Source organism: Pecten maximus, chromosome 12 (assembly GCF_902652985.1).
Source record: "Pecten maximus chromosome 12, xPecMax1.1, whole genome shotgun sequence".
Taxonomy (NCBI): Eukaryota; Metazoa; Mollusca; class Bivalvia; order Pectinida; family Pectinidae; genus Pecten; species Pecten maximus.
Genome location: NC_047026.1, coordinates 24,543,167 through 24,566,709, shown reverse-complemented (window position 1 = coordinate 24,566,709; position 23,543 = coordinate 24,543,167). Strand labels below are relative to the sequence as shown.

Below are 23,543 nucleotides of genomic sequence, written 5' to 3'. Positions count from 1 at the left end.
TCAGTAGCACGCTGGGACGAAGGGCTACCAAGTTTGTTCAAATGGATGACCTTGACCTTCATGCAAGGTCAAAGGGGTAAAATATGCTTAAATCTTTAAATGACTTCTTCTTGATAACCAAAAGTCCCAGAGTCCCAATATTAGGTCTGTAGCATGCATGGATGTAGGGCTACCAAGTTTGTTCAAATGGATGACCTTGACCTTCATTCAAGGTCACAGGGGTCAAATATGCTAAGATCTTTAAATAACTTCTTTTTGATAATCAAAAGGCCGAGACTCAATATTAGGTCTGTAGCATGCTGGGATAAAGGGCTACTACGTTTGTTCAAATGGATGACCTTGACCTTCATTAAAGGTCACAGGGGCCAAATATGCTAAAATATATCATAACTCAGGTGAACGTTAAGGCCCATGGGCCTCTTGTTTAAATTGCTTTTTTATTTTTTATATGCTATTGTTATATCTATTGCTAGTGTGTTAGATATGGCCTTCATTTAGTGTTTTTTGGAAAGATCTTCCCACTACATGAGTTCGATATGTAGGAGTGAAGTAATTAGGGTCTAATGTTGATCCTAGTAGCACTTAGATTAACAAACTTACAGAGATTGGATTGTTGTAACATAATTTCTTGAAAGAGGAATCTCATCAGTTGCATATATAATTGGATACACTTTCAGTTTCTGATGATGTTAGCCAATTATATAGCCATTGATATTGATAAATGCTGTTAAAAACTTGAATGTGAAGATGTGTGGAGATTGAAAGCCTGCATGCTATTAGGATATTTTTTACTGTTTGGTGATTGAACGTCTGCCTCCCAGTCCTGGCTATCCTATCTTACATAAGTATACATATCATATTTATCCTCAAATAAGCCCCTTACCCGAGTGTTAAAGTCCAGTACATCTGTATTGGTATGGAAATTTGGGAAGGGCTTTCTTTGTGAAACACTTTTCTTTACCTTTTAAAAAAGTGATGATTCTTCAAAAATGGAAAATGCCTCGGGGCATATTTCCGAACAAGAGTCTTATTTACAGACAAATATGGTAAATGTACATTCAGTGCAGGAATGAATATCAAATATGTGAATTACTTAAGAGTACCCGCTATTGGAGTCTTATTTGAATTTTTGTATGCTTAATCCCAAAATGGCATCACTTACCTAGACTCAACATACGGTATGAATGAAACATATCACAGATTGATAGCTTTATCAAGCATACTAAACAGGCTATAAAACTTGTTTTATTCTAATACTCCTGGAAAAACTGTAGTTAAGATGTAAAACCATCAGTCAATCTACAATAATATCTGTTGTGGTGTGAATAATTATCCTAGTACTACATATGGTCTGTGATTAAAACCTCCGTAAATGTATTTCTTTCTTTTTTATCTGGAGTAAATGATTGTCCCAGTACTATGGTCTGCGAGTATAACTTCTGTAAACATACTTCTTTCTTTAACTTAAGCAACTCTTATTATACTTATTAAAAAATATCCATCGAATTCAGGTTGATACGAAGCACTGGGTCACTCTTCTTTTAACATTTAATGTAAATGAAACTTAGATATCAACATGGAATGAACAGTTGTTGACATTTTTAGCCCACCATCATCAGAATTTATTTTGAGAATGGTTGGCGTTTAAGATTTGTATAATTTTTGTGGGATTGGTTATTTGTGATAAAGGAATGAACTAACATATTAATAAGGTGTACTTGTGATGGTGGAGACCTTGGTATACCAGGTGTATCATACAATTAGGTGTACCTGTGATGGTAGAGACCTTGGTATACCAGGTGTATCATACATTTAGGTGTACCTGTGATGGTGGAGACCTCTGGTATACCAGGTGTATCATACAATTAGGTGTACCTGTGATGGTAGGGACCTCGGGTATACCAGGTGTATCATACAATTAGGTGTACCTGTGATGGTAGGGACCTCGGGTATACCAGGTGTACCTGTGATGGTGAAGACCTCGGGTATACCAGGTGTATCATACAATTAGGTATACCTGTGATGGTAGAGACCTCGGGTATACCAGGTGTATCATACAATTAGGTGTACCTGTGATGGTGGAGACCTTGGTATACCAGGTGTATCATACAATTAGGTGTACCTGTGATGGTGGAGACCTCGGATATACCAGGTGTATCATACAATTAGGTGTACCTGTGATGGTGGAGACCTTGGTATACCAGGTGTACCTGTGATGGTGGAGACCTCGGATATACCAGGTGTATCATACAATTAGATGTACCTGTGATGGTGGAGACCTCGGGTATACCAGGTGTACCTGTGATGGTAGAGACCTTGGTATACCAGGTGTACCTGTGATGGTGGAGACCTCGGATATACCAGGTGTATCATACAATTAGGTGTACCTGTGATGGTGGAGATCTCGGGTATACCAGGTGTATCATACAATTAGGTGTACCTGTGATGGTGGAGACCTCGGGTATACCAGGTGTATCATACAATTAGGTGTACCTGTGATGGTGGAGACCTTGGTATACCAGGTGTATCATACAATTAGGTGTACCTGTGACGGTAGAGACCTAGGGTATACATGGTGTATCATACAATTAGGTGTACCTGTGATGGTGGAGACCTCAGGTATACCAGGTGTATCATACAATTAGGTGTACCTGTGATGGTAGGGACCTTGGTATACCAGGTGTATCATACAATTAGGTGTACCTGTGATGGTGGAGACCTCAGGTATACCAGATGTATCATACAATTAGGTGTACCTGTGATGGTGGAGACCTCGGGTATACCAGGTGTATCATACAATTAGGTGTACCTGTGATAGTGGAGACCTCGGGTATACCAGGTGTATCATACATTTAGGTGTACCTGTGATGGTAGAGACCTCGGGTATACCAGGTGTATCATACAATTAGGTGTACCTGTGATGATGGAGACCTTGGTATACCAGGTGTATCATACAATTACGTGTACCTGTGACGGTAGAGACCTCGGGTATACCAGGTGTAATATACAATTAGGTGTACCTGCGACGGTAGAGACCTCGGGTATACCAGGTGTATCATACAATTAGGTGTACCTGTGATGGTAGAGACCTCGGGTATACCAGGTGTATCATACAATTAGGTGTACCTGTGATGGTGGAGACCAAGTATACCAGGTGTATCATACAATTAGGTGTACCTGTGACGGTAGAGACCTCGGGTATACCAGGTGTATCATACAATTAGGTGTACCTGTGATGGTGGAGACCTTGGTATACCAGGTGTATCATACAATTAGGTGTACCTGTGATGGTGGAGACCTCAGGTATACCAGGTGTATCATACAATTAGGTGTACCTGTGATGGTAGAGACCTCGGGTATACCAGGTGTATCATACATTTAGGTGTACCTGTGATGGTGGAGACCTCAGGTATACCAGGTGTATCATACAATTAGGTGTACCTGTGATGGTGGAGACCTCAGGTACACCAGGTGTATCATACAATTAGGTGTACCTGTGATGGTTAGGGACCTCGGGTATACCAGGTGTATCATACAATTAGGTGTACCTGTGATGGTGGAGACCTCAGGTATACCAGGTGTATCATACAATTAGGTGTACCTGTGATGGTGGAGACCTCGGGTATACCAGGTGTATCATACATTTAGGTGTACCTGTGATGGTAGAGACCTCGATTATACCAGGTGTATCATACAATTAGGTGTACCTGTGATGGTGGAGACCTTGGTATACCAGGTGTATCATACAATTAGGTGTACCTGTGATGGTGGAGACCTCAGGTATACCAGGTGTATCATACAATTAGGTGTACCTGTGATGGTAGAGACCTCGGGTATACCAGGTGTATCATACATTTAGGTGTACCTGTGATGGTGGAGACCTCAGGTATACCAGGTGTATCATACAATTAGGTGTACCTGTGATGGTGGAGACCTCAGGTACACCAGGTGTATCATACAATTAGGTGTACCTGTGATGGTTAGGGACCTCGGGTATACCAGGTGTATCATACAATTAGGTGTACCTGTGATGGTGGAGACCTCAGGTATACCAGGTGTATCATACAATTAGGTGTACCTGTGATGGTGGAGACCTCGGGTATACCAGGTGTATCATACATTTAGGTGTACCTGTGATGGTAGAGACCTCGGGTATACCAGGTGTATCATACAATTAGGTGTACCTGTGATGGTGGAGACCTTGGTATACCAGGTGTATCATACAATTAGGTGTACCTGTGATGGTGGAGACCTCAGGTATACCAGGTGTATCATACAATTAGGTGTACCTGTGATGGTAGGGACCTCGGATATACTAGGTGTATCATACAATTAGATGTACCTGTGATGGTGGAGACCTCGGGTATACCAGGTGTACCTGTGATGGTAGAGACCTCGGGTATACCAGGTGTATCATACAATTAGATGTACCTGTGATGGTAGAGACCTCAGTATACCAGGTGTATCATACAATTAGGTGTACCTGTGATGGTAGAGACCTCGGGTATACCAGGTGTATCATACAATTAGGTGTACCTGTGATGGTGGAGACCAAGTATACCAGGTGTATCATACTTATATCTACAAATTTAAATTTTAGATTTGTTACTTATTTAATTATTAAAGAAATATACTTTGTACATTTATTGCGTATATAATGTTATACATACCCATGCTCATTTTATAATAAAATATTACTAATGGTTTTACAATAAAATAAAGAAAAAAATAATAGATAAAAATGTTTTGTTATTCTTTATGATTAATACCCCATATCAGATATGTCTATTGTAATTAATGTGTCCGTCTGTATTTGTGTTCCTTGACAAACACATGTGTTTCCAGAGAGGATCTTGAAATATATAAATAATCTAACATTGTTGAAATTCCATAAATGTGGATACACTATTGTGAATGTCTAATCTAATGTCAAGGCTGTATGACTCTTCAGCTTTGGTCTAGAGAAACTCAGTTGATTAGTTTACACGGCTAGCTCCAGGTACACATGCTATTTCTAGCCCTTCATTAAAAACGACACCAAAGGTGAAAAAATAGGTTTTATTTATAATAAAATATATGAATTCATTAACTCTATACAGTTATTTCCTAAATAGCATGAAGTTTATTCCATCTTTGCTATATTAGAATGTGTCATAATAAATATATTTTTATCAACATTTTGTCATCTTGCATTTTAAAAATGCACCTTTAACTACTTAACAGATTTTACATTGAATTACATCAAAACTATTCCAGGAACCTGTTCTTACATCAATCATAATACATCATACATACAGTTATATATATCATACATAAATCATACGTACAATGTATATCGTACATAAATCATAAATATACATATATCATACATACAATGTCTATCATATAAATCATACATATATCATACATAAATCATACATATATCATACATAAATCATACCATTATCATACATACAGTTGTATATATCGTACATAACTCATACTTATATCATACATAAACATGCCTATATCATACATAAATCATACATATATCATACATAAACATACATATATCTTACATACAGTTGTATATATCATACATAAATCATACATTTAAGCATTGAACTGTTACCAAATGGTAGTATACAGTCGATATGAATACAATTTGGGTGACAGATAAACGGGCGACATGAAATATTTATCTGTCACCCAAATTGTATTCAAATTGACTGTATAATACCATTTGGTAACAGTTCAATGCTTATATTTACATTCATATTTTTTTATTTACTGTAACTTAAGACACATTTTTTGCCACTTTCCCTATCACTGAACAGCCGGAATTTCCAGACGGAATAATATAGTCCCTCATGTGGTTATTAATAGCAATCACATAAAATGGTTTTTGAACAAATTTGGCGTTAGATTATATTTCATATTTCGCTAACTTATCCTAGCAGACGATGTTCAACTTCACAGGAGCTCGATTTTGGAGTAAGGCAGGCCTTTGACATCAGTGAATAACCACATACATATAATTCAGTATGCATACACAACCGGAAGCCATGTCGATACTGCCGATTTTTCACAAGTTTTTTTTTATATTTACATTATGTGTTGCATTTGCCATATATGTCGTTAGTAAACCAAATTGTATTCATGAGACTGTATACTACAATCTTACAGTGATTCGGTCAGAGTAGGAATACAGCCCCAGGTGTTACATAAATCATACCTATATCATACACAAATCATACATATACATACAGTTGTATATATCGTACATAAATTATACTTATATCATACCTAAATCATACATACAATGTATACTATATAAATCATACCAATGTCATACATAAATCATACCTATATCATACATACAGTTGTATATGTCGTACATAAATCATACATAAAGCATATATACCTATGTCATACATATACGTACAATGTATATCATATAAATCATTCCTATATCATACATAAAGCACACTTATATCATACATAAATCATACCTATATCGTACATACAGTTGTATATATCTTACATAAATCATAAATATACATATACATAAATCATATGTACAATGTATATCATATAAATCATACCTATATCGTACATAAAACATACCTAATTTACATAAATCATACACAATATTAATAGGAAATTTAATTAAGAATTTTTCAATAGAAATTTGCACATCTTTCTGTCATGCTGTGTGAATATAATCACTGATTTAGATAAACATCTAAGTCAAGTCCGTGGCATAATGTCAATGTCAAACATTTGTCAGGAATTTACAGATTAAACAAGGTGTTACAACAGTTTGCTGAACCGAACGAAAGCTGCCCAGAAAGATTAGGAATAAGTGTGGTTTTCTACATAAACGGACTGAAAAGATTTCACATTTTACATCCATAAATTATATCATATAATGCACAGTACTAGCTGTTTTGCATAACGTCTTACCAGAGGAGTAATTCTGAGTTGAAAAAGCACCTTTCATTGTCTTAATTCTATATGATTCTAAAAATAAAAAAACTAATTTTGATATAAAACACCTTTGTAACACAATTAACATTGGCAAGATTTTATCACAATCTAATTAATTTAGGCACAAGTTAATAGTCTTCAATCTTGAACTTTTTGAACGTCAAGCTTAAGAATATTCCACAGACCTCCCTTCTTCTTCAATTTCTGAAAGAAAATGAATTGTTATTGACACTGCATAACAGATTTGTTTTAAAGATTTGTTATCAAATCATGAAATACAAACTTCAAACGATTTTTTTGTTAAAATATCTATAATTTTTTCCTTATTTTTCTGGCTATCAAAAATTACATCCAAACAGGTGTCAACGGTATGCATGTTCTCCTTTTTGCCCACTTTCTGGAGAACAAAGAAATGTGTTGATCCAGCAAACGATGGCAGACCAGTTACGAGGGGTGTTCCAAAAATAATGTCACTTGCATCGGTGCTCATATAGCGGAAGTGCTTTTGTTCATTTTAATTTGCTCTGCCCTTCAAAATACTCTCCGCCAGCCAGAACACACCTTTTTAGCCGGTCAATCCATTTTTGGAAGCATTTTTCATACTCTTCAATGGGTACACCCATCAGACACTGACAAACAGCAGATCCAAGGGCATTTCTCGAATTGTATCTCCTTCCAGATAAATGATATCTAAGTTTTGGAAAGAGAAAATAGTCGCAGGGGGCCAAGTCTGGCGAATACGGAGGGTGCGGAAGGACGGTAACCTTCTCTGACTCCAAAAAGTCAGTCACAATACGTGCCTTGTGAGCGGGTGCATTATCATGCAAAAGTCGGACATACTTAAGTCCTGATTTGGGGCGGCGCCTTTTGTAGTAGTTCTTCAACTTTCTCAGAACAACGTTTTTATAGAACTTGCCTGTGACCGTTCTGCCTTTTGGCACCGGGATTTGAATAGCTGGACCCTTATTAGTGAAACAAAATAGCATACAAAACCTTCTTTACCGTTCGTATTCGTTTGGCAATACTTGGGCGTCTGGCATTTTTAGTGGCCCATATTCGGTTGGCAACGTTCCGCTTTGGTTCAAAATAATACACCCAGGTCTCATCACCAGTGACTATATTATCAAAAGCCTTTTTACTATATTTTGGGTACATTTTGAGAAGGTTTTTTTTGCCATTGTTACACGCGTCTTCTTTTGCTCATCCGTTAACAAATGGGGTATCCATCTTGCATTTATCTTTCTAACTTTTAGGTGTTTCTTCAAAATCGCATGAACTCTTGCTAACGACAAGTTTGTCATTCGAGCCAATTGTCTTACGGTGAATCGAGCATCAGTTTTGAGGATATTTCGGATTTTTTCTATGTTACCTTTGGTCGTAGTTGTTGCAGGACGACCTGGGTGAGCAGCATCTTTCAGTTGCTGCTGCCCAGCACCTTTCAGTTGCTGCTGCCCAGCACCTTTCAGTTGCTGCTGCCCAGCACTAAATTTACCTACCCACCTACAAACAGTCCTGTGAGACATTTGGCCCTCCCCATAAATGTCACACACCTCGCGGTGAATATCTTCAGCCTTTATGCCGAGTAATGACCTACCTTTTATATAGGCCCTAATTTCAAGAACATTTTCAGCTCGTTTTCCTGTCATTTTGTGTCTAGTCTAACGAATAGGCTATGAAACGATGTACACTGTACCGAGGCCAGTGAACGTGTGGACGAGATATCTACCTGTGTCACGAGACAGTGATCACTCAATCGACACGAGGTGGTTTTGTGCATAAATTGCACGATTTCCGCGAAATAAAGCACAGATGACATTATTTATGGAACACCCCTCGTATAGTCAAGGTAACTTATATAATTAAAGACAGTCTAAAATAATTTGTTGTTTATTTAACCGGTTTTAAGTCTGCTATTACAGCGTTACAGCCTTTGAACTGACTAGACAGTTTATTGTACCTTGTCTGGTTTTATTACAAAAAAGAGGGTGTAGGTTTACATGCAAGTCACACATGGGTCACATTTTCATGTGTTTTTCCCCCTAATGCAATACAGCACATATGCCTACTGAAATATTCTTATCCAGGTGTATCCCTAGTGGATACAGAGCCTTCTTAAAATATATTGTTTATGTTATTATTATTATTTTTGTTTATTTATGATGTTAGGAAATATAAGGAGCTAGCATAAAAGTACCTAGGGGTTGGGGCGGTTATGAAATATCAGGATACATAAAACATATCATATACAATTAAGCCATGATCATAAAAGCATCTGCAGGCGATTATTAAATATCAGGAGGGGGGTACTTTTATGAAGAATATCATGTATGTATGCCGCCCCCCCCCCCCCCCCCCCCTTGATATTTCGTAATTCCTACTCCCCAGGATACAATTTTGATGCACTAGAGGGCGCTCAGCCCAGTCAAGCAACATAATTACTGTACCTCCAAGGCCTTTATGCGCTTGTTGAAGTTTTCCGCGTTTTCTTTCAACTCTGGGTCTGTAGTAACATCTTCCAGACAGAAGGAGACGTGAATTGATTTCAAGTGTTTACAGCAACCTAATTAAGATTTTAGAAAACACATTTTAACTATCTTATTTAGTTGGGAGTGGTAGGTAGGTGATATTGTCCAGACACAACATTGAATCAATGATGTACTCCATTTCAGCTACATTTAACAGTTATATAAAAAAAACCATTTAAATGTAATCGACAAATGCAATATAGAAAAACAGGAAAACCTAATATCCTATTCATGTTGGTGAATTTGTGTACATGTTTTTTCTGCAGATTGGTAAGTGAGTTTGTAAGTATGTTTTTGTATATCGTAACCAGTATTGGATTAAAACATCAAAGAATACCACAATATAACAAAACCATAATTCAAAGTCAAAATCGATTAAACGAGGACAAAAAAAAATAACACAATATATCATGATTTCAATTGAGACTCACGAAAAAGTAGAAGGAGAATATATACCATGCAGGTGCTTCGAAAATGTGAGGTTTTGGTTACAAATGGTTGGTGTATACATAATATATTTTATAAAGACAATGATAAGACTAACTGTAAAAGTGAAGCAAAGCCTTGTCAGTAACTGGGGTGTGACTGAAGTCCAATGAGCGCAGGTTCTTCAGTCCTTTCCGACACATCGCTACGGCAACGTCCTCCACAACATCTACACAACCATGTAGGGATAGGCTGTACAGGCGCTGACAAGATTTCGCTTTAAAATAATGATGTCGTTACTGCATTTTACAAGACAGAAGTGTTTAATTGTCATCGCACATCATCTATCGTCTTTAATATTCAGGACTATTTGGGAAGAAATCTTTACATCGGGCATCATACAAATGTGTTATGTTCTTTACGTTATACTAATGGCAAGATATAGAACACGTGAATATCAGTAGTACTTACATTCCCCAGTTTGATTACAACCTTATTTTTATACATTTATCATGCCACCTTTGAGTACTGACCTATCAGTACGAATCCGTTGATATCCACTTGCTGTCCGCCTATACACAAGCGGTCCAAACCCGGTAAAGACTGCGCGATAATCTGTAGGCATTTATTGGTAAACTTCTCTGTGTTTGCACTGGAGAAAAAAACAACATCATTCTAAATATCAAAAAATAGTACCTAAATTAAAGAAAACAGACCTGTTCTGTTAAAAGTTTCATCGCCTACATGACTGGCCTATTGCTAGATATCGTCTCCACGACTGTGTGGCCTTAGTTACTGGTTTACATTTCCTGTATAAGATAGATAGTCTTGGACAGTTTGTATTGAAAAATTCTTTGTTATATCCATATTGGAAAAAAATTGATATATACCAGGGTACATCAGTAGTATCTAAATCTGATGAGACTATTTTTCACCAAATTGAACGATTTTCCCCCGTCGACACAAGTTCTGCTAGTTTTTGGTGAGCGTAGATGTGTCACTACCACCGGTGTAGATCATAAACCTGCGTCTATTTAATATTTTTAACATTGAATTATCTGATGACAGTTACAGTTTATTTGCAATACAAATGATGCTTACCACGGATATAAAGGAGCAATATCTAGCGATTGAATGAGTCCACATCCGGCTCCTAACGCCCACAATACGTCAGCACCCAAAATGTATGTGTTACTATGGTAACACACATCTTGTAGCATTCTGCTGTAGCAACTTGCTAACCACATACATCTGAAAAGGGAAACTTTATATAACAGAAATGTGTTACCTCCAACTCTTTAACCACATCGGTCTTTTAGTATGATGTGTGGCGGAGAACCAGGAGAACAACCACCGGCAACTGACCATAGGCCGGTGGTTTTTCTCAGAGTACTGCGGCCTTCCTACACCATCAAAATCAGATACTTCCTCAAATGACCCTGGCTGTTAATACGACGTAATAAACCAAAACGTGTGGTGGAAAGGTTGATTGTGTGATGGTTGTGAGTTAAAACGATGGATAGAGAAACTAAATCATAAATTATTTGACGATGGACCAACCAAAGCAATCCTACCATCATTTTACTTCTTCAACATTTTTTATTACTACTCTATTGCCAAAACAAACTGATAACGAGTGAATTATATTTAACATCAATTTATTAAATTTTTCATTCAAGCACGTAACACAAGGAGTACCACACAATGTCACGAGTATAAATGCTAGTATGGTGGATTTATACAGATGGCGAAGATGGAAACTTAATAACAGATTATTAACATGTCTGCGAGTAGACGAAACTACCTACACCTGTACTTGTCTGTGAACAGGCTTTGCTTCTTACTTGTGTATGAGTAGACGGGACTACCTACTTGTGTGTGAGTAGACGGGACAACCTTCTGGTGTATGAGTAGACGGGACAACCTACTTGTGTGTGAGTAGACGGGACTACCTACTTGTGTATTATAAGACGGGACAACCTACTTGTGTGTGAGTAAATTGGACTAATTACTTGTGTATGAGTAGATGGGACTACCTACTTGTGTATGAGTAGACGGGACTACCTACTTGTGTATGAGTAGACGTGACTACCTACTTGTGTATGAGTAGACGGGACTACCTACTTGTGTATGAGTAGACGGGACTACCTACTTGTGTGTGAGTAGACGGGACAACCTACTTGTGTATGAGTAGACGGGACTACCTACTTGTGTGTGAGTAGATTGGACTACTTACTTGTGTATGAGTAGACGGGACAACCTACTTGTGTTAAGTAGACGGGACAACCTACTTGTGTAGGAGTAGACGGGACTACCTACTTGTGTATGAGTAGACGGGACAACCTACTTGTGTGAGTAGACGGGTCAACATACTTGTGTATGAGTAGACGGGACTACCTACTTGTGTGTGAGTAGACGGGACTACCTACTTGTGTGTGAGTAGACGGGACTACCTACTTGTGTGTGAGTAGACGGGACTACCTACTTGTGTGTGAGTAGACGGATCAACCTACTTGTGTATGAGTAGACGGGACTACCTACTTGTGTGTGAGTAGACGGGACTACCTACTTGTGTATTATTAGACGGGACTCCCTACTTGTGTGTGAGTAGACGGGACAACCTACTTGTGTGTGAGTAGACGGGACTACCTACTTGTGTATTATTAGACGGGACTCCCTACTTGTGTGTGAGTAGACGGGACTACCTACTTGTGTGAGTAGACGGGTCAACCTACTTGTGTATGAGTAGACGGGACTACCTACTTGTGTGTGAGTAGACGGGACTACCTACTTGTGTGTGAGTAGACGGGACTACCTACTTATGTATGAGTAGACGGGACAACCTACATGTGTGTGAGTAGACGGGACTACCTACTTGTGTGTGAGTAGACGGGACTACCTACTTGTGTGTGAGTAGACGGGACTACCTACTTGTGTGTGAGTAGACGGGACTACCTACTTGTGTAGGAGTAGACGGGACTACCTACTTGTGTATGAGTAGACGGGACTACCTACTTGTGTGTGAGTAGACGGGACTACCTACTTGTGTAGGAGTAGACGGGACTACCTACTTGTGTGTGAGTAGACGGGACTACCTACTTGTGTAGGAGTAGACGGGACTACCTACTTGTGTAGGAGTAGACGGGACTACCTACTTGTGTAGGAGTAGACGGGACTACCTACTTGTGTAGGAGTAGACGGGACTACCTACTTGTGTAGGAGTAGACGGGACTACCTACTTGTGTGTGAGTAGACGGGACTACCTACTTGTGTGTGAGTAGATGCGACTACCTACTTGTGTGTGAGTAGACGGGACTACCTACTTGTGTGTGAGTAGACGGGACTACCTACTTGTGTGTGAGAAGATGGGACTACCTACTTGTGTATTATTAGACGGGACTACCTACTTGTGTGTGAGTAGATGGGACTACATACTTGTGTGTGAGTAGATGGGACTACCTACTTGTGTGTGAGTAGATGGGACTACCTACTTGTGTATTATTAGACGGGACTACCTACTTGTGTGTGAGTAGATGGGACTACATACTTGTGTGTGAGTAGACGGGACTACATACTTGTGTGTGAGTAGATGGGACTACCTACATGCGTGTGAGTAGACGGGACTACCTACTTGTGTATGAGTAGACGGGACAACCTACTTGTGTGTGACTAGACGGGACTACCTACTTGTGTGTGAGTAGACGGGACAACCTACTTGTGTATGAGTAGACGGGACAACCTACTTGTGTGTGAGTAGACGGGACTACCTACTTGTGTATGAGTAGACGGGACTACCTACTTATGTATGAGTAGACGGGACTACCTACTTGTGTGTGAGTAGACGGGACTACCTACTTGTGTAGGAGTAGACGGGACTACCTACTTGTGTATGAGTAGATGGGACTACCTACTTATGTATGAGTAGACGGGACAACCTACATGTGTGTGAGTAGACGGGACTACCTACTTGTGTGTGAGTAGACGGGACTACCTACTTGTGTAGGAGTAGACGGGACTACCTACTTGTGTATGAGTAGACGGGACTACCTACTTGTGTGTGAGTAGACGGGACTACCTACTTGTGTAGGAGTAGACGGGACTACCTACTTGTGTGTGAGTAGACGGGACTACCTACTTGTGTAGGAGTAGACGGGACTACCTACTTGTGTAGGAGTAGACGGGACTACCTACTTGTGTATGAGTAGACGGGACTACCTACTTGTGTGTGAGTAGATGCGACTACCTACTTGTGTGTGAGTAGACGGGACTACCTACTTGTGTGTGAGAAGATGGGACTACCTACTTGTGTATTATTAGACGGGACTACCTACTTGTGTATGAGTAGACGGGACTACCTACTTGTGTGTGAGTAGACGGGACTACCTACTTGTGTAGGAGTAGACGGGACTACCTACTTGTGTATGAGTAGATGGGACTACCTACATGCGTGTGAGTAGACGGGACTACCTACTTGTGTATGAGTAGACGGGACAACCTACTTGTGTGTGAGTAGACGGGACTACCTACTTGTGTATGAGTAGACGGGACTACCTACTTGTGTGTGAGTAGACGGGACTACCTACTTGTGTAGTGAGTAGACGGGACTACTTACTTGTGTGTGAGTAGACGGGACTACCTACTTGTGTATGAGTAGACGGGACTACCTACTTGTGTATGAGTAGACGGGACTACCTACTTGTGTATGAGTAGACGGGACTACCTACTTGTGTGATGAGTAGACGGGACTACCTACTTGTGTGTGAGTAGACGGGACTACCTACTTGTGTGTGAGTAGACGGGACTACCTACTTGTGTGTGAGTAGACGGGACTACCTACTTGTGTGTGAGTAGACGGGACTACCTACTTGTGTATGAGTAGACGGGACTACCTACTTGTGTATGAGTAGACGGGACTACCTACTTGTGTGTGAGTAGACGGACTACCTACTTGTGTATGAGTAGACGGGACTACCTACTTGTGTATGAGTAGACGGGACTACCTACTTGGGGGTTTTTTGAAGGAGAGGGGGCCAAAAAATTGGGGGAGAGGGAACCCATTGGAATTAGGGGGGAACCATTTGTTTAGTCCCGGGCCACCTTTTTAGAAGGGCTTCCTCGCGGTGGAGAATCCCTATTGGGTTGAGTAGAGGGAAACCACTTGGTTAGTAGAGGGAAATAGGGGGGGAGTGACGGGACAACTTTTGGAGACGGGGAAACCCGGGTGAGTAGGGGGGACCCCCCTTTTGGAGAGGACACATTGTTTGGAGAACGGGACACAGTGGGGGAAGGGACTCCAGGGGTGGGAGGACGGGAAACGGGAGAGACGGGACACCCGGGGAAGGGAAGGGACTCAACTTGTGGAGTAGAGGGTAACCTCTTGTGTAGGGTGACGGGACAACCTATTTGGGGTGAGAGAGGGCCTATATTGGTTTTTAAGACGGGCTCCCACTTTGTATGAGTGGGGGGAAAACCTCTGTGTGAGTGAGGGATACCTACGGTTGTAAGACGGGACTACCTACTTGTGTAGGAGTAGACGGGACTACCTACTTGTGTGTGAGTAGACGGGACTACCTACTTGTGTAGGAGTAGACGGGACTACCTACTTGTGTAGGAGTAGACGGGACTACCTACTTGTGTATGAGTAGACGGGACTACCTACTTGTGTAGGAGTAGACGGGACTACCTACTTGTGTAGGAGTAGACGGGACTACCTACTTGTGTAGGAGTAGACGGGACTACCTACTTGTGTGTGAGTAGATGGGACTACCTACTTGTGTAGGAGTAGACGGGACTACCTACTTGTGTATGAGTAGACGGGACTACCTACTTGTGTATGAGTAGACGGGACTACCTACTTGTGTGTGAGTAGATGGGACTACCTACTTGTGTGTGAGTAGACGGGACTACCTACTTGTGTGAGTAGACGGGTCAACCTACTTGTGTATGAGTAGACGGGACTACCTACTTGTGTAGGAGTTGACGGGACTACCTACTTGTGTATGAGTAGACGGGGCAACCTACTTGTGTGAGTAGACGGGTCAACCTACTTGTGTATGAGTAGACGGGACTACCTACTTGTGTGTGAGTAGACGGGACTACCTACTTGTGTGTGAGTAGACGGGACTACCTACTTGTGTAGGAGTAGACGGGACTACCTACTTGTGTGTGAGTAGACGGGACTACCTACTTGTGTATGAGTAGACGGGACTACCTACTTGTGTAGGAGTAGACGGACTACCTACTTGTGTAGTGAGTAGACGGGACTACCTACTTGTGTATGAGTAGACGGGGACTACCTACTTGTGTATGAGTAGACGGGACTACCTACTTGTGTATGAGTAGACGGGACTACCTACTTGTGTGTGAGTAGACGGGACTACCTACTTGTGTGAGTAGACGGGACTACCTACTTGTGTGAGTAGACGGGACTACCTACTTGTGTATGAGTAGACGGGACTACCTACTTGTGTGTGAGTAGACGGGACTACCTACTTGTGTAGGAGTAGACGGGACTACCTACTTGTGTGTGAGTAGACGGGACTACCTACTTGTGTAGGAGTAGACGGGACTACCTACTTGTGTGAGTAGACGGGACTACCTACTTGTGTGTGAGTAGACGGGACTACCTACTTGTGTGTGAGTAGACGGGACTACCTACTTGTGTATGAGTAGACGGGACTACCTACTTGTGTGAGTAGACGGGACTACCTACTTGTGTGTGAGTAGACGGGACTACCTACTTGTGTGTGAGTAGACGGGACTACCTACTTGTGTATGAGTAGACGGGACTACCTACTTGTGTATGAGTAGACGGGACTACCTACATGTGTGTGAGTAGACGGGACTACCTACTTGTGTAGTGAGTAGACGGGACTACCTACTTGTGTGTGAGTAGACGGGACTACCTACTTGTGTAGGAGTAGACGGGACTACCTACTTGTGTAGGAGTAGACGGGACTACCTACTTGTGTAGGAGTAGACGGGACTACCTACTTGTGTAGGAGTAGACGGGACTACCTACTTGTGTAGGAGTAGACGGGACTACCTACTTGTGTAGGAGTAGACGGGACTACCTACTTGTGTGTGAGTAGACGGGACTACCTACTTGTGTGTGAGTAGACGGGACTACCTACTTGTGTGTGAGTAGACGGGACTACCTACTTGTGTAGGAGTAGACGGGACTACCTACTTGTGTGTGAGTAGACGGGACTACCTACTTGTGTATGAGTAGACGGGACTACCTACTTGTGTATGAGTAGACGGGACTACCTACTTGTGTGTGAGTAGACGGGACTACCTACTTGTGTATGAGTAGACGGGACTACCTACTTGTGTAGGAGTAGACGGGACTACCTACTTGTGTAGGAGTAGACGGGACTACCTACTTGTGTATGAGTAGACGGGACTACCTACTTGTGTATGAGTAGACGGGACTACCTACTTGTGTGTGAGTAGACGGGACTACCTACTTGTGTAGGAGTAGACGGGACTACCTACTTGTGTGTGAGTAGACGGGACTACCTACTTGTGTATGAGTAGACGGGACTACCTACTTGTGTATGAGTAGACGGGACTACCTACTTGTGTGTGAGTAGACGGGACTACCTACTTGTGTAGGAGTAGACGGGACTACCTACTTGTGTAGGAGTAGACGGGACTACCTACTTGTGTATGAGTAGACGGGACACACTACTTGTGTGTGAGTAGACGGGACTACCTACTTGTGTGTGAGTAGACCGGGACAACCTACTTGTGTATGAGTAGACGGGACTACCTACTTGTGTTAGAGTAGACGGGACTACCTAGCTTGTGTATGAGTAGACGGGACTACCTACTTGTGTTAGTGAGTAGACGGGACTACCTACTTGTGTATGAGTAGACGTGGACTACCTACTTGTGTGTGAGTAGAGACGGGACTACCTACTTGTGTAGGAGTAGACGGGACTACCTACTTGTGTATGAGTAGACGGGACTACCTACATTGTGTGAGTAGACGGGACTACCTACTTGTGTTGAGTAGAACGGGACTAACCTACTTGTGTGTGAGTAGACGGGACTACCTACTTGTGTGGGGATAGACGGGACTACCTACTTGTGTATGAGTAGACGGGACTACCTACTTGTGTGTGAGTAGACGGGAGTACCTACTTGTGTAGGAGTAGACGGGACTACCTACTTGTGTGTGAGTAGACGGATCTAACCTACTTGTGTATGAGTAGACGGGACTACCTACTTGTGTGTGAGTAGACGGGACTACCTACTTGTGTATGAGTAGACGGGACTACCTACTTGTGTGTGAGTAGACGGGACTACCTACTTGTGTGTGAGTAGACGGGACTAACCTACTTGTGTAGAGTAAGACGGGACTACCTACTTGTGTGTGAGTAGACGGGACTACCTACTTGTGTTGAGTAGACGGGACTACCTTACTTGTGTAGTGAGTAGACGGGACTACCTACTTGTGTAGGAGTAGACGGGACTACCTACTTGTGTGTGAGTAGACGGGGACTACCTACTTGTGTATGAGTAGACGGGACACCTACTTGTGTAGGAGTAGACGGGACTACATACTTGGTATGAGTAGACGGGACTACCTACTTGTGTGTGAGTAGACGGGACTACCTACTTGTGTGTGAGTAGACGGGACTACCTACTTGTGTAGGAGTAGACGGGACTACCTACTTGTCTTTGAGTAGACGGGACTACCTACTTGTGTTTGAGTAGACGGGACTACCTACTTGTGTAGTGAGTAGACGGGACTACCTACTTGTGTGTGAGTAGACGGTCAACCTACTTGTGTATGAGTAGAACGGGAACTACCTACTTGTGTATGAGTAGACGGGACTACCTACTTGTGTGTGAGTAGACTGGACTACCTACTTGTGTATGAGTAGACGGGACTACCTACTTGTGTATGAGTAGACGGGACTACCTACTTGTGTAGGAGTAGACGGGACTACCTACTTGTGTGAGTAGACGGGACTACCTACTTGTGTATGAGTAGACGGGACTACCTACTTGTGTAGGAGTAGACGGGACTACCTACTTGTGTAGTGAGTAGACGGGGACTACCTACTTGTGTAGTGAGTAGACGGGACTACCTACTGTGTTAGTGACGTAACTACTGGGGATCACCTACTTGTGTATGAGTAGACGGGACTACCTACTTGTGTAGTGAGTAGACGGGACTACCTACTTGTGTTGAGAAGGGGACCCCTACTTTTTTGGGAGTAGGAAAACCGGGATAACCCCCTTGTGGTGGGAGAGGGGGACTACCTACTTTTTTTAATAGGGGGCCCCTTTTTTTTTCCCCTATTTTTTAAACCCCTACTTGTGTTTTATTAGAGGGACTCCCTACTTGGGGTAGTAGAGGGGAAAAAAACCTACTTGTGTGAGTAGCGGGCACACTTGTGTATATGAGGGACTCCTATTGTGTGTGAGTAGACGGGCTCCCACTTGTGGGGAGTAAGGGGAACCCTACTTTGTTGGAAAACGGGACACCTACTTTGGTGAGTAAGGGGACACCTATTTGTGAGTAGACGGGACCCTACTTGTTGGGGTAGAGGGACACCTACTGTGAATAGACGGGCCCCCCCTACTTGGTGGAGTAGACGGGAACCCCATTTGTGTGGAGTGCGGGACACCAAAATTGGTGATAGGGGAAACCCCTATTTGTTTTTAAAGTGGGGGGGAAATACTTTGTGTGTAGGAGTAAGACGGGACTACCTACTTGTGTATGAGTAGACGGGACAACTACTTGTGTAGTGAGTAGACGGGACTCCTACTTGTGTATGAGTAGACGGGACTACTACTGTGTGTGAGTAGACGGGACTACCTACTTGTGTGTGAGTAGATGGACTACCTACTTGTGTGTGAGTAGACGGGACTACCTACCTTGTGTATGAGTAGACGGGACCTACCTACTTGTGTATGAGTAGACGGGACTACCCTACTTGTGTATGAGTAGACGGGACTACCTACTTGTGTATGGAGTAGACGGGACTACCTACTTGTGTAGGAGTAGACGGGACTACCTACTTGTGTAGGAGTAGACGGGACTACCTACTTGTGTGTGAGTAGACGGGACTACCTACTTGTGTAGGAGTAGACGGGACTACCTACTTGTGTATTATTAGACGGGACTACCTACTTGTGTATGAGTAGACGGGACTACCTACTTGTGTGTGAGTAGATGGGACTACCTACTTGTGTGAGTAGACGGGACTACCTACTTGTGTGAGTAGACGGGACTACCTACTTGTGTATGAGTAGACGGGACTACCTACTTGTGTATGAGTAGACGGGACTACCTACTTGTGTAGGAGTAGACGGGACTACCTACTTGTGTGTGAGTAGACAGGACAACCTACTTGTGTATGAGAATACGGGTCAACCTAGTTGTGTATGAGTAGACGGGACTACCTACTTGTGTGTGAGTAGACGGGACTACCTACTTGTGTGTGAGTAGACGGGACTACCTACTTGTGTATGAGTAGACGGGACTACCTACTTGTGTGTGAGTAGACGGGACTACCTACTTGTGTATGAGTAGACGGGACAACCTACTTGTGTAGGAGTAGACGGGACTACCTACTTGTGTATGAGTAGACGGGACTACCTACTTGTGTAGGAGTAGACGGGACTACCTACTTGTGTAGGAGTAGACGGGACTACCTACTTGTGTAGGAGTAGACGGGACTACCTACTTGTGTGTGAGTAGATGCGACTACCTACTTGTGTAGGAGTAGACGGGACTACCTACTTGTGTATTATTAGACGGGACTACCTACTTGTGTATGAGTAGACGGGACTACCTACTTGTGTATGAGTAGACGGGACTACCTACTTGTGTAGTGAGTAGACGGGACTACCCTACTTGTGTGTGAGTAGACGGGACTACCTACTTGTGTAGTGAGTAGACGGGACTACCTACTTGTGTATGAGTAGACGGGACTACCTACTTGTGTGTGAGTAGACGGGACTACATACTTGTGTGTGAGTAGACGGGACTACCTACTTGTGTGTGAGTAGACGGGACTACCTACTTGTGTATGAGTAGACGGGACTACCTACTTGTGTAGTGAGTAGACGGGACTACCTACTTGTGTTGAGTAGACGGGACATCATACTTGTGTAGTGAGTAGACGGGACTACCTACTCTGTGTGTGAGTAGACGGGACTACCTACTTGTGTATGAGTAGACAGGGCACTACTCTTGTGTATGAGTAAGACGGGACTACCTACTTGTGTCTGAGTAGACGCGGACTACCTACTTGTGTGGAGTAGACGGGACTACCTCTTGTGTATGAGTAGACGGGACATACCTACTTGTGTATGAGTAGACGGGACTACCTACCTTGTGGTTATGGAGTGGGGGGCCTACCTACTTGTGTGGGTAGACGGACCCCTCTTGTTTTGGGAAAGGGCACCTATTGTTTTGGAGTGGGGGGACTACACTTGTGTGGAGTAACGGGACTCCTATTGTGTTAGAGACGGGACACCTCTTGTGTGGGAGTGAGGGGATCCCTATGGTGGAAGAGGGATCCCTACTTGGAGGAGTGGGGGACTCCCTCTTGGGTTTTGTAAAGGGCAACCTATTGTGTAGAGTAGACGGGACTACCTATGTTAATAGAGGGACACCTATTGTTGAGTAGAGGGACTCCCTATTTGGTGGAGTGGGGGGACTCCTATTTGGGTGAGTAGAGGGGATCCCACTTGTGTGAGTAGACGGTAACCTATTTGGGTTTTTAATGAGGGGGCACCTCTTTTGGTGAGTAGACGGGTCCCTATTGTGGGAGGGGGGGGGGGGGGGGGGGATACCTACTTGGTGGAGTAGAGGGACTATATGGTGTGGTAGAGGGGAAAACTTTGGTTGAGTGGGGGGAACCCTATTGGGTTGTGATGAGGGGGCCCTACTTGTTGAGTAACGGGACTACTACTTGTGTAGGAGTAAGGGAATACCTACTTGGTGTGAGTAGACGGGACTCCCTATTTGGTTTGATAGAGGGAACCTATTTGGGTTTTGGAGTAGAGGGAACCCTATTGTTTTGAGTAGAGGGGACCCCTACTTGTGTAGGAGGGTAAGGGAAAAGCCCTTTTGTGTAGAGTGACGGGACCCCTATTTGTGTTGGAGAGGGATCCCTTGGTGTGGAAGACGGGACTCCTACTTGTTAGGAGTAGCGGGCAACCTACTTTGTTGAGTAGACGGGAACCATTTGTGGTGAGAGAGGGATACCTATTGTTATATGGGGGGAAATACCACGGGGGTAGAGAAAGGGGGTAATACTTGTTTGATAGAGGGGACCCCTACGGGTGTGAGAGAGGACTACCTAAATTTGTTTATATAAAGGGACACTCTTTGTGTAGTAGAGGGGACCCCAAATGTGGAGGAGGGATACTCTGGGGTAAGTAGACGGGACACCTACGGTTTGAGAATAGGGGCAACCATTGTGGTGGGGGAAAATCCCACTTGGTTTGAGTAGAGGGACCCCTTTTGTGGTTAGTAACGGGACTCCTACTTGTTAGAGAAGGGGGGACACCTACTTGTTTGAGTAGACGGACTCCCTACTTGTGTAGGAGTAGACGGGACCCCTACTTTTGTGGTAGAGGGGCCCTACTGTGATAGAAACGGGCAATATTTTATGAGTAGAGGGGACTCCCTTTGGTGAGTAGACGGGACTCCCTACTTGTTGGAAAACGGACCCTACTTTGTAGAGAAGGGGGGACCCTATTGTTGAGTAGCGGGACTACCTCTGTGTGGAGAACGGGCATAGGTGGTAGAGGGGCCCCTACTTGTTTTGGAGTAGACGGGACTCCCCTACTTTTTGGGGTAGAGGGGACTACCTATTTGTGTGGAGTAGAGGGACTACCTACTTGTGTAGGAGTAGACGGGACTACCTACTTGTGTATGAGTAGACGGGACTACCTACTTGTGTGTGAGTAGACGGGACTACCTACTTGTGTATGAGTAGACGGGACATACCTACTTGTGTGTGAGTAGACGGGACTACCTACTTGTGTGTGAGTAGACGGGACTACCTACTTGTGTAGGAGTAGACGGGACTACCTACTTGTGTATGGGGTAGACGGGACTACCTACTTGTGTGTGAGTAGACTGGACTACCTACTTGTGTGTGAGTAGACGGGACTACCTACTTGTGTGTGAGTAGACGGGACTACCTACTTGTGTATGAGTAGACGGGACTACCTACTTGTGTATGAGTAGACGGGACTACCTACTTGTGTGTGAGTAGACGGGACTACCTACTTGTGTATGAGTAGACGGGACTACCTACTTGTGTATGAGTAGGACACCTACTTGTGTGAGTAGACGGCTACTACTTGTGTATGAGTAGACGGGACTACCTACTTGTGTATGAGTAGACGGACTACCTACTTGTGTGTGAGTAGACTGGACTACCTACTTGGGTTGAGAAGGGGACTCCCTCTTGGTTATAGAGGATCTACTTGTGATGGGGACGGACCTACTTGTGTTGAGAGAGGGAAACCATTGTTTGAGAGAGGGGACTCCCTCTGTTTTTGGAGTAGGGGGACCCCCTATTTGGGTTGAGTAAAAGGATCTATTGTGTGGTAAGGGCACCTAAACTTGTGTTGAGTAAAAAT

At 43.0% G+C, this 23,543-nt stretch overlaps 1 protein-coding gene and 1 long non-coding RNA gene across 11 annotated transcripts in view; one reads left to right on the top strand and one right to left on the bottom strand.

The window, feature by feature from the left end:
• The first annotated feature begins 153 nt into the window (after positions 1–153).
• On the top strand, positions 154–5,175 carry LOC117339089. Of its 10 annotated transcripts, none has more exons than XR_004535068.1 (3): positions 154–2,099; positions 2,153–2,204; positions 2,365–5,175. It is a non-coding gene; the product is annotated as an uncharacterized LOC117339089 (long non-coding RNA). The 10 variants fall into 10 exon arrangements; XR_004535065.1 differs by having other exon boundaries at positions 2,241–5,175; XR_004535067.1 differs by lacking the exon at positions 2,153–2,204 and having other exon boundaries at positions 154–1,958; positions 2,241–5,175.
• Positions 5,176–6,503: 1,328 nt separating this feature from the next.
• The window catches only part of LOC117339217, a 36,037-nt gene continuing 18,997 nt past the window's right edge, over positions 6,504–23,543 (bottom strand). Inside the window, exons 8-12 of the mRNA XM_033900689.1 lie at positions 11,022–11,171; positions 10,454–10,572; positions 10,039–10,197; positions 9,414–9,529; positions 6,504–7,173 (exon numbers count right to left, since the gene is read on the bottom strand). Of these exons, the coding sequence (XP_033756580.1) occupies positions 7,108–7,173; positions 9,414–9,529; positions 10,039–10,197; positions 10,454–10,572; positions 11,022–11,171 (610 nt within the window). The 3' untranslated portion in view covers positions 6,504–7,107. The remainder of the gene's footprint in view (positions 7,174–9,413; positions 9,530–10,038; positions 10,198–10,453; positions 10,573–11,021; positions 11,172–23,543) is intronic.